Source organism: Taudactylus pleione, unplaced genomic scaffold, assembly GCF_031769625.1.
Source record: "Taudactylus pleione unplaced genomic scaffold, aTauple2 ptg000109l, whole genome shotgun sequence".
In the NCBI taxonomy this organism is placed as follows: Eukaryota; Metazoa; Chordata; class Amphibia; order Anura; family Myobatrachidae; genus Taudactylus; species Taudactylus pleione.
In genome coordinates this window covers 1,645,857-1,658,093 of record NW_028284511.1, presented here as the reverse complement: position 1 = coordinate 1,658,093, position 12,237 = coordinate 1,645,857, and the positions used below count along the sequence as shown (strand labels likewise).

The following is a 12,237-nucleotide window of genomic DNA, read 5'->3' as shown; positions in this document are numbered from 1 at the left end:
TTATAAAAATATCACAAATTTGCCAACTGGCCATTGGTGCAGGGGGTGAGTTGGCGGGCCCCTACAAGCTTCGGGCCCTTGGGCAACTGCCCAACAAGCCTAATGGAAGAGATGGCCCTGATTCCAGGGCGTGTCAGGCTGATTTCCCCAAAACTGACAGTACTTTTCGCCGATCTCAGTTTCGCTGGGACGCGTTCTCGCGTCCTTTGCAATTGAATAGGGTGAATTGCGGTGACAAGCGCGATACTTTTCCGTAGGCCAAACTGGGGAAGATGCAAAAAGTCCGGCATGCGAAAACTCAGAGACTTTTCGCCGCCAATTGAATATGGCCCTCAGTCAGTACACACAAGTTTTATCAAGCTAATTCACTCAAGACTCCACTATGTTAATTGACTCTTTACCTACTTACAATGGTGGATGATGGAAAAGGATCTGACTGGGAACCTCTGGAATAAATTAGCACCTGATGTTACTAGCACCATATATTATCGAAGGATCTAAAAGAACTGATTATAATTTCACAACCTGAGAATATTTAATTTCCAAGCTAAAGGATATTTCTCTAACTTGGCGCCACAATGTACTTACTTACTTACTGGTGTATTACAGAAGTGCATTGAGCTATTTATATTACAATGTTAAAGTTAAACAAACTTTTATTCATACATGTGTTATAAATAACCTAAGAATTCCACTCACCTGGGCACATATTTTATTGCAGGTAATTGGATTACACGCAGCTTCATTCTGCATAGTGATGCTGTTATATGTATCTGTGCAGGTACATTCTGTGCAGCTGCCAGGAGGTGAAGGAAATATAGCACCAGGCTAGAGAGGTAAGATAAAAAAAAACAACAATTTAAAAAATGTGCTATAAACTCCACATTTATAATTTAAAATTATGATCTATATGTATCTACATCTAAGAGGGTCCCTGACAAATTTTGATCCTGGGGCCCTGGACTCCTTCATTGTAGTCTGAATGTCCCAGTAGCTTTAGACCCCCACACCTCTGTCCATAGATACCCATTGTAGCATTCAGAGCCGTAACTAGACTTTTTGGTGCCCTGTGCCAGAAAGAACATTGGCGCCTCCCTCATTTTTCAAAAGGACATAATGCACCCAAAAAAGCGGAATGGCCTCATGGGATAGGGCCGGGGAAGAGATAGGGGAGGCCAGAAGATGCTGGGGATGAAATAAGAGGAAGCTACAAGTGAGAATGATAATAAACAGAAATTTGACAGGCCCAAACAGCACCCCCTGACCTGTGGTGCCCTGTGCGATGGCACCGGCCACACTACCCTAGCTACGGCCCTGGTAGCATTATCACCCTCCCCCCCCATGGCAATAGATGTCTCAGTGGCTTTACCCCTTAGTAGCTATAGCCCCTCCCCCCAACCAGTGGCATTGCCCTCTCACCCTAATACAGAGAACAGCAGAGTGTGACCCCAGAGGGAACTGATCACCAGTCCCCCTGCTACAGATGATCTCTGCACTCTCAGGCATCAGCAGAATAGTGTTCAGAGGGGAACCTAGGATTTGGCACATGTCCTCCATAATGCAGATGACAGCATTCTGGACAGCAAAATGGGAATGTGATGTCGGTGGTCACAGACCACTACATCACAGGAGACAGTAAAAGGAAAGTATTTTGGGGGGGAGGGGGGGTTGAGGAGGGCATGGTCCAATGAGATACTGTATGTCAGTGAAAGTCTCTTTGGCAGTTAGCTGAAATCCACCCTTTTAGCTTAATTTTGGTCATTCAAAATTATCCAGTACAGTTGGAAGCAGTGGCGGCTCTAGGACAGTCCAAAAATTCAAATAGGGGAACCACACCAACTGTCATTTCAAATGCTGCCAAACATGACTGGCTAGGACTCACTGGCAGTTGGTGTCGCTCCCGTATTTCAGCCCCAACCCTGGAGCCGCCACTGGTTGGAAGTGAATATATTCTGCACTGTGACTATCTCAGGCAAAGGATCTGGTGGTTCTATTATTTAAGAAGATGGGGGATTTCACTGAAGTCAGTTTTGATTTTCCGTTTAATGGAATTCCTGCATTTAGTACTATATGACATGCACAAGAACTTGCTTTAGTATCAGGAATATTTAAATTCTCTCTGTTAGTATACACATTTGATTACACTTTTAGTATAAAAAGCATGCCATTCTTCCTGTTTAAAGACTTACCATATAGTCTATATTATTATGCACGCACACGTGTTTTGGAACTGTAAAAAAAATAAGACGCATGTGAATCTTGTCTTTTCCAGAAGCTTAAATGACCTGCTATTCCTCAAACACATTGTATACATTAGTAAGTTTGAAAAAAGACATTTCACTACATTTATGCTTTCATACCTGTAACTGTCAGGACTTGGTTGTATTTTGAATTACTGTAGCTGTACAGTAGCTCTCCAGTACCTCTGTTTTACTAGAGGTGATGCTCTTGTAGACTTTGACTCCCATAGGTGTGGCTCAAATATCCAATCTCCTTCCTGTGATTGATCACCTGATTCCCTGACTTTATATTCATACCTCTCATTATGTAACTATCTGGTTATTGATTGTTTGCCCAGAAAATGTGTTCTGCTATGTTCCAACTATACTGATCCTATGCCCTGAGCTTTGGATATTCTACAAACCAATGTTCTGTACCTGTGTATCCTTCGTCCTGGCTGTTTACAGGTTTGGCTGTATTGTATGCATTACATTCTAATTTACACCAGTGTCTATATATCTCCTTCATTGTTAGGCTGGGTTCACTTTGATGAGCTCTTTATCTCCTAATATCTGATATACATTTCCTTCGTCTGTTTGGTGGATATTTGTTATTGTTTATGTTTTTGGTGAGAACCGCGAAAGTAACCTTGTTACCTTAGTGTTTCTCCCCATTGAAGTCAAGGCGGAAGGCTCGCCTCTCTCAGCTAATGAGCGCTCAGCACTAGAATTTCTATAGTGAAATCCCGCAGCTGAGCGGTCATTCGAATAGTACTGTACGCTGGTCCGGACGTTACTATTGTCAGCTAGTACGGATTTTTCTTTTTTTTTGGGGGGGGGGGGGGGTTTGCCAAGCCCATGGATGCCTTCATGGAAAGAGGAGGACGTGATCCATGCATAGGGAGAGGTTAGTATGGATTTTTTTTTTACAGATACATGTTGATTATCTACTTAGAGAGGTGGACGTGATTGACTTCAGGGATACTAGGTGAGTATGAGTGAATGTGTGTATGCATGTATGTTTTAATAAACTTGTACTTTCACTGTGTGTGTACTGTGTTTATTTTAATATGTATTTTGCAGTGGAACTACAGATTCCAGCAGGCCCATAATGCCCCGCATGCTGGTACTTGTGGTTCCCCAACTACCAGCATGCAGGGGAGGCTTGCTGGGACCTGTAGTTCTACTGCAAAAGACAATATTTGTAACTTTCAATTACACTACACTCTCAACCCACACCCACCGCTGCAGGGCCGCTATCAGCCTAGGCCTGGGGTGCCCTGGAAAGGGGGACCCCTTTAATCTGGGGTCCCCAACTCCCCAGGGATCCCCATCCTGGGCTGATTAGCAGTCAGGGGTAATGCTTTTGCTGGGGGACCCGGTGAAAGGGTTCCCCTGGCTGTGGCATTACTCCCCTGCTAAAATAAGTTTGGTGTTGGTTATGGATAATTCAGGGGACCCATACACTTTTTGTCCCCTGTATATTCAATACCAGGACCGGCTCAGAGCCCAGTGCTGGTTCTGCTAAATACAGGGGACCCCTGCGTCTTTTGTCCCCTGTATTTAGCACAACCAGGACCAGCTGTGAAAAGCCCAGGGCTGGTCAGGCTTTGGTGGGGGGAGGCCCGCCATTTTTTTTTACGCGTTTATTCATTTTTTTTTAACACAGATGCACGGACGGAAATCCCTGATCAATCCCTGTATCTGGGTCTTTTATCACTGGTGCTTTCCGCATAGATCATACATGACATTGTTCATCGTGCGTACACACAGAATGATGTGTGGCAAATTGTTGAAAGACAGGTCGTGATCTTTCTGCATGTTGAAGAGATCACCGACCATGACCAACGACAGCGGGAGCGCGCATCGGCATCGTTATCATGCCTACACACGGCACTTTTTAAACGGTTTGTCATTCTAATCTGTCGAAAATGGCAATATCATTTAAAATATTGTACCGTGTGTGGGGCCTTTGATTTCAACATCTCTCTACTTCCCCATATATTGCCGTTTTTATATATAACTTATTCCCTTCTGTTTTGAGGATATTTGTTATCCCAAAGACCATATTTTAGAGGTACAATTTGGTCTTTTTATATAGAATTTTTTTAAATGTGACTGATTATCCCAATAGGACCCTCTAATATTGATTGTTATATTTTGCTTTATATTGTGTTGCGATATCACACTGTTTAAGCTGTTCCTGTTCCATTCTAAACAGTGGATTTCATTTCCATGTACAGTATTTCACATGTACAAACCGTCTCGAACATGGCATAACAGGCTTAAACCAGTTTGAATTTCTAGAATGTAGCTTACCGTATATACTCGAATATAAGCCGAGTTTTTCAGCACATTTTTTGTGCTGAAAAACCCCCCCTCGGCTTATACTCGAGTGATGCTCCAGGACCAGGACCTGTTCTCCCGTTACGCAGCTGAGTAGGGCGCCACATATTGGAGGGCGCCTCACTCAGCTGCATACCATGCGGGCCGCGGTGCAGACTGTGTCTCTGTGACACAGCTGCACCGCGTGTGTAGCGCTGACCGGACGGAGTTCGGTCAGCACTACACAGTGCCAAACACACAGCCGCCGGCAACGGCAGCTGTGTGTTTGTTGTAATTAGCAGCCGATGAGAGTCTGTCAGACTCTCATCGGCTGTTGCTGCTCCCACTGCGGGAGCCATCTTCCGGCTCCCGCAGTGGGTAACGGGAGAGACGTCATGAAGTCATGACCTCTCCCATAATGCAAAGTGGCTGAAGGAGCTGGTTGCAGCGTCTGGACCCGGAGCGGGGTTTCAGGTAAGTGTTTTTTTTTTTTTGTTATTACGTCTCTCTCTACTGGGGGGGGGCTACTACTGGGGGCAGTACCAGGGGGGGGATATTACTACTGGGGGCACTACCAGGGGGGGATATTACTACTGGGGGCACTACCAGGGGGGGATATTACTACTGGAGGCACTACCGGGGGGGGTAATATTACTATTGGGGGCACTACCAGGGGGGGATATTACTACTGGGGGCAGTACCAGGGGGGGATATTACTATCAGTAGCTGCTGCATTTCCCACCCTAGGCTTATACTCGAGTCAATAAGTTTTCCCAGTTTTTCATGGTAAAATTAGGTACCTCGGCTTATATTCGGGTCGACTTATACTCGAGTTTAATTTTATCAATTGACCCATGATTAGAAAATATACATCAGTTGTTTTTTTAACTGATTCAGTAAAGTGGTTAGAGTAATGATTTGAATTATCTTCAATTAATACTGATATATCAAATTCTACACAGGGCATCAGCCATGAATTGAAAACAACCATCAATATTTTATTACCATGTCAAAATGTTATGACTGTAGTACAAACTTTTGGACGGAGTACAGATTGAGCATAAAAGAGAATCTCAGTAGTGATAATTGATCCCTATGGTAAGATGAGAGATGATATACATGTACCACATGACTAACTATGAGTACTAGGAGGGAATTCAATTCAGCACAATGTGTTGCCATGCATTGCCACACCGCCCAGCTATGCATGTATCAGTCAGCTACTGTAGCCCTGGCATCCCAATTTTCCTGCACACTTTTATGGGGTGTGAGGCAAAATTTGCGATGTAAATGGGTTCAATTTGCCATTTCGGAATGCAAATTGCTTACATAGTTGAAATTGATACTTACAAGTTCAGCATGTTGATGGACCATGAACTTGAAAGGTATTTTACACATATTATTGTAAAATAATTAAAATAATAAATTAAACCTTACTTTGTTTAATGCTCTGTGGTCGTAATGAACAACGCCATTTACACAAGCCCCATACAAGGTTGTATTTGTGCTCAAGACTATTAATACAATTTACTGTAAATCCAAATCAGGAATTTGTACTATTTTATTAAAAAGTCATTCATTAATTCAGATAATCAATACATTTTGGAAACTTACCACAGGTAATAATGAGACAACAACCAACCATCGAGTACACTGGGTTGAAACCTTTGGCACACTGTTTTGGTGGCTTGCATAAGTTTGGAAAGCAAACTGAAAATATGAAATATGAACTTATTAGTTTTATAAATGCACAAAACATGATTAAAATTGATATGCTTGACACCTGAGCTACCCATGCTTTCATTGGTCAAAACATTTTCAGCTCACTTTGGATGGTATTTAATAAAAGTGGTCAAAGGTGCAAAACATCATCAAGCTTTTGTTGTGTATATTACAAACTAGACGTATGACTGGTTGGTTTTAGAGCATATTTGCATCAATCCTCTGTGGAATATTTTAATCAAGGAGACTTCACTGATAGAAGAAAGTTCAAGATCACCAACACTATGACCGTGCAGAAAAAGTGGTGTTGGCCTTACAGATCTCTGGAAATAAATTCACCCTGGTCTCCAGCAGAATTTTACCCGAGACAGCGACTGCACAATTTTCTAAGGCTCAAGTTCATTGTATACATAGAACCACTGAGCTGTATGACAGAACCCTCTTATAGGTTAAGACAGAGAACAAACCATACCACCATATCTCTTTATATTAGGGTGACATTGTCCTCTATTTGAAAAAAATCCTCCATGAGCAAGAGAAGAGGACACTAGTCTGAGAGCTGCCCTTCCAGGATGCCAACTTCGGAACCATGATGGACAAACTGGGGAAAAAAAGCCTAGGCAGGAAGGTTTTGCGAGAAAATGCAGTGGAAAGAGAGGCACAGCACTGTCTTGCTGGAAGAGACCACTGATTTCATGCTGCTGTCAAAATATTTTGAATGAGACCAGAGTACTGCAACATTGCTACCTTGGCAAATGCATTTAGAGCTGTGACAGGAGTTAATGGGCTAGAAAAGCCTTTCCAGTCTGCTAGGTATACAGTGCATTTTACAGTTCAAAATATATTTTTGTAATGAGCTAGAACTTTTTTTTTTTTTTTTTTTTAAGAGGAGCAGATAGAGCAGCTCATGATTCCACCACTGCTTGTTCTGCTGGTACTAGAAATGTTACATTTATGTGAGAGACATCTTAGGGAGGGCAAAATATGTGAGACTTGCACAGACTCCATGTGGAAGTCAAGAGATATAGCCAGTCTTGTCCAGTATGTAAGAAAACATGCTTAGAACTACTGTACATATTGGTGCTTCTTGATGTTGGATGGAACCTTGTTGAAGCCAAAGGGGGGCAACAGCAAAATTAAAATAGTATAGCAGTAATACGGTCATTTACAGTATATCATTGGACAAATTGTTGCTGTTAGTTTCCACTCAAAAGGGAAAGTTGTTTGCTTATGGGCAAGGGCACCATATCCAGGGAAAAGGAAAACATGTAATTTCCTGAATCTTGGCAAGAAAAAAGTCACAGAAACAGTAACGGTTGAAGGCAAGAAAGAACCAGCTATTCACAATGGGTCGGGCGTGTCTCAAAGACACTGGACTTGATTCTGAATTGATGTTCACTGAGTTAAACAATTATTTTGCTACTGTGCATGCGCAAAAATCCCTGAAAACTTAGTGTGTATGCACAGTGGCACAGAAGCGGTTGATACACATGGTGTATGAAATGTATTGCCCATTCCTTGGTGGTAAGTGGGAGGTAGCTATTCAGACACACAGAGATACATCCACTTTTGGGCATGTTATGGGAGTGTCACCGGTGTATTGCTGAACAGGTTGTGAACTCAGAAACATAATTGCTCACGTTGGAGACCATACTAATGGAGAATCTGCACCTACTGTAGCATGAGCTGGTGCCAGTTTTAATGGTGCAACAGTTGGTTGTGCTTAAAGATGCTCAAAGCTTTGTACATTCACCATGTACACGAGGGGAAGGGCTGATACTATAATTAGCATAAAGTCGCAGACACAACTGTTGCAAAAGATGCTAAATAACTCACAGCAAGAGACCGAATCATCCCCATCATGTGCAGAGAATGATACTTCAGAAAGGAGATGTACAGTAATTCCTTTTGTTCCTGAAGAGTGTAGAGTTTAAAATGTTTACGTTTCCTTTGAGCAGGGTGATCATTGTTATCTCATAGTCGTTGGACTATGTTAGCTTAGCACTAGGAAGTTGCTTACATGAAACTACAGTAGTTTATTATCCTGACAAATACAGCAGACTGGTCAAATCTAAAAGGTATAGTATGAGCATCATCCTGAAGGCATCCGTATCACTATTTATTTAATTTTTCATGCTACAGTCTACCTGCCCCCTAATTCCTCAGCCCCCACAACATGCTTCTTTCTCACCTTTATACATATTACTGCATCCCTTTATTCATTGTCTCCCAATCCCGTTATCCATGACACCCAGTAACCAGCTCCCACCACCCATTGCTCAATTATTTAATCTCCTCATTTCATTTTTTTTCCCCCTTCCAATATCAACATTAATCAACCTCCTACACATTTTAATTATCCTCCTCTACATTGCACTATCCTTCGTCATTCACTGCCAAAGTAGCAGGACCTCCTCCTAGCATCTGAAATGTTTTTGGCAGAGCTCCAGTGAGGTAAGTAAAAATGACAAGCTGGGAACATGCACTTGAAAATGGAAAGATATAGTAATCAGTAGTGAAACAGTTAATACATGAATTACTATTCAGCCTAATAAACCAGCCTTTCCTCTGAACTTTGATGGGCTTCTGAAATTCAGTGGAATAGAGGAAATAGAGCTGAGACAAGTAAACATAGCCTGGTAACATCTGAGAACCCCAGTGGGACCAGGTAGCACAAGCCATCAGAGTGTTAGCTATTGTAGAGCTGTCGCAGACTCCTGTGTTTTGGTTTCTTGGTGTTGGTTCTCAATCATTGTCTTGTTTTGGTTTAGATTCAGTTTTGGTTTTCTTTAAAAATGCATAAAAAAAACCAGCTAAAATTGTGTAAATTTGACCCTCTCACAGCACCTGAAAACATGAGGGAGGGACTTAACTGCAATCCAAACACATGAGATCTAAAGTTGTCATGAATAACCTAGTCATAACTCTGTTCTACTCGGAACCCCAGAGTGATCCTAGCTGGGACTCGGTTCGACTTGGAACTCCAAAGTTCAGGTGTGGTCAGTTTTCTGCAAAACCGAACCGATCATCTCTACTATATTATACAATTGGTCACCAGAAAGGGGCTCTATAAATTATAGTAACCAAAGAACGGGTACAGTATTGTACTCCTAGTGTATGTGTATTGTACACTGGCTCTAGGAAATAGATTATGCATTTCACACTATTCCTATATAGGCTTGCTTTTGCACTTAGTGTGTGCATTGTACACTGGTCACTAGGGAATAGGCTCTGTATTATGGACTGACCACTACTGAATGGGTTTCAAATCGTATATTAACCACCGGGAAATGGGTTTTATGTTGTATGCAGGCTAAAAAGCAATTTGCTCTCTTTTGTATTATGTATTCACCATGAAACAGCAGCCATCAGAAAATAGAAATTTGCATTTTCCATTATATATCGGAGAATGGGGTCAATACTTTACATTTGTTGCAGGACAAAGCTTTACAATGGCTCACTGTGATAGTATAGTATATTGTGTGTGATCTATGATTTGAAATTAAAGAGTTAGATTTCTAGTTCTACCAATGCTAATTAGATTGTGAAATCTATATTTCATCTGTTTTCTTGTCATACTGTACTGTATCGTATTATTTGTAATCATCACCTATGTGCTAGCTAAAATCCTATCATATACTCTCCAGAGTGTGCCTGTGCAATATCTTATATCATAACCATATGCTATATAAACTAATTAAAGGGATAAGCTAATACTGCACAGGAATCCAATTTTGCTCTTCACTGAATTCAGGCATACTTTGATACAAATATAGAAACTAGTTATATGTTGATAAACAAATTGCCTATTGTGGTTTACACAACAGTTATAAAGTGTGGGGGTCACTTCTGGCGTATCATGCAGGCTCTCTGTTCTGTGGGTTTCTAATGGAACAACATGGTGTATAATGTGTGATTACTAATGGTAAATATAGTAAACAGTGCTCAATCATGGCTGCGGAGGATCAGAGCTGGGTTGGGGGGCCTGGGGCAACTAAAACAGGGATCTAACATTAACAGCAGTCATAATTCAAAAGATTGTGAGAGAGATACTAGTAGGTGGTCACGATGGTGATCCCATACTGCGTCTTCAAACGCAGCACTCAGATATTCAATGTCCACAGAAGCAGTCTTTTTTTTTTCCCAGACACCTCCTGTAGCATTAGCATATTTTAGCCATTCTATTAATGTACAACTCTGAAATAGGGACTATGTATTTCACCCTGGTTTTGACCTGACCATTGCTTTGGCTCATCCTCTTGCTTTGGCATGACTAATCTCCAGCCTATTGCGCAAGGAACAAACCTGATTGGATATGAACGGTGCTCTGGGTGCAAAAATCCCAAACCTCCTTTTAAAAGGTCCCAGTGAATCCAAATTTTAGTCCTTGAGTCATGAAAATCAAAAATGGAATCCTCACAGTACTATGGAACTCTATACAGTGGTGTATGCTAGGCTGCACATGTGCTGTGATGTGACCAGGTCAGAGATAACACCTCTGGGTGGCTTCGGGTCCTAGTGCCAGGAGTGTATTGCAGAGAGGAGACGGTGGAGGAGTGCACTCTACTTCTTATTGTGGCAAGACCAGGCTAGGTAGCAATAGTGAGCCATGGATTCTGTGTGTGGCTGGAGGGATCCACCCACACAGGGTAGAAAAAGTAAGTGTGACCACTCCTAAGGGCTACCTGCTGGACAGAGCTCAGGTGAGGGCTACTGAGAAAGCAGATCAGTCAGACTGTCAGAGAAGACAGTCCAAGTGGGACTGTGTTAACTATAGAGCCCAGTGTGCCTGGAGGCCAGGCGTGGCCAGTGTCTAGACCTGCAGCCAGGCAGAGAGGACCACAGAACTCTGACTGTGTTTGTGTGAAGCTGTAGCAGGCAATCTGATGGCTGGGAGGCCGGGTCCATTCTTGAAGGAGGCCGGGAGGATCACTAAAGAGACTATATGACTTTGTGGAAGTCAGGCCAGGGGGCCATGTCTATACCTGTGAGAGACAGGACTACAAGAGACTGTGTTATGTTTGCAGACTAGCTGCCCATAATAGTCAGGGTTCAAGAAGTGAGACAGCATCCTGCATGGGGGCTAGTTTATTTATTATTTTGTTCCTGAATGCTGACAAAAAAGCTCAATTTTATTTCTTTTAATCCCGAAAAGCTGCATGTGGACCCTTATTATGCACCAAGGCACTGTACCACTGATCTATCTACCAAGCTAAATTACCTCAAGTTATCACCCCGTTATCAATATTGTGGAGAATTCGGGCATGCATAATTGGATCTATGCAACAGATCTATGCAAAAGATATATGCAGAAAATGTGGATTATAACAGCTGCTTAATGGAAAACATGAATGCTATCTGTACAGAAAGGAACCCGACTCACCTGCAGAATTCAAGGAGGTGGTGAGTGAAAACAAAAAGCCTGTTTGAAGTGTTGTTTGAACAGAACATTTTCTGCATAGGTGATGTAAAATATGCTAAAAAAAACAAGTGTGCAAAGTCACTTTTTCTTTTGGAGAGGAAGAAAAATTGTTGGCAAAGCTACTGAAGTTTGTTGCAAGGAAAATCAATTGGTTATGACATTTGTTGCAGCAGTGTACAGCAGAGAAGGGATTAAAGGAAAAAAATGCTTTTATCTGACTGAAAACAGCAAGTGTCCATCTGGCTCGTTAAAGCAGAATGTGGTACCAACAGCAGAGAAATTACTTTTGACAAAGCTGTTAAATGGACAATGCTTTTTACATGCTGATAATTGTAGTGCCACATCAAGTGAAATGTTTTGCTGAGCTGAGAATAATTTTGAAAGCAAATTTTGATACAGTGTAAACAAAAGCTGGTCCTGTGCTTATGCTGTGTGTTGATAAATATGGGTAATAAAAATAAATATCTCCAGGTGCCTGTAAAAGGTTCAAGCTGGAGAGAGTCCATCTCAACCCCTGCAGTCACTTCCCTCTCTTACCCCCCACACTTC

At 42.0% G+C, this 12,237-nt stretch overlaps 1 protein-coding gene across 1 annotated transcript in view; it reads right to left on the bottom strand.

Annotated features, from left to right (window-relative positions):
- Positions 1–12,237, bottom strand: part of LOC148525214 (hemocytin-like) — a 200,258-nt gene that overhangs the window by 134,841 nt on the left and 53,180 nt on the right. The window contains exons 6-8 of the mRNA XM_088471025.1: positions 6,159–6,254; positions 2,190–2,230; positions 700–828 (exon numbers count right to left, since the gene is read on the bottom strand). Coding sequence (XP_088327151.1) covers positions 700–828; positions 2,190–2,230; positions 6,159–6,254 — 266 coding nt within the window. The remainder of the gene's footprint in view (positions 1–699; positions 829–2,189; positions 2,231–6,158; positions 6,255–12,237) is intronic.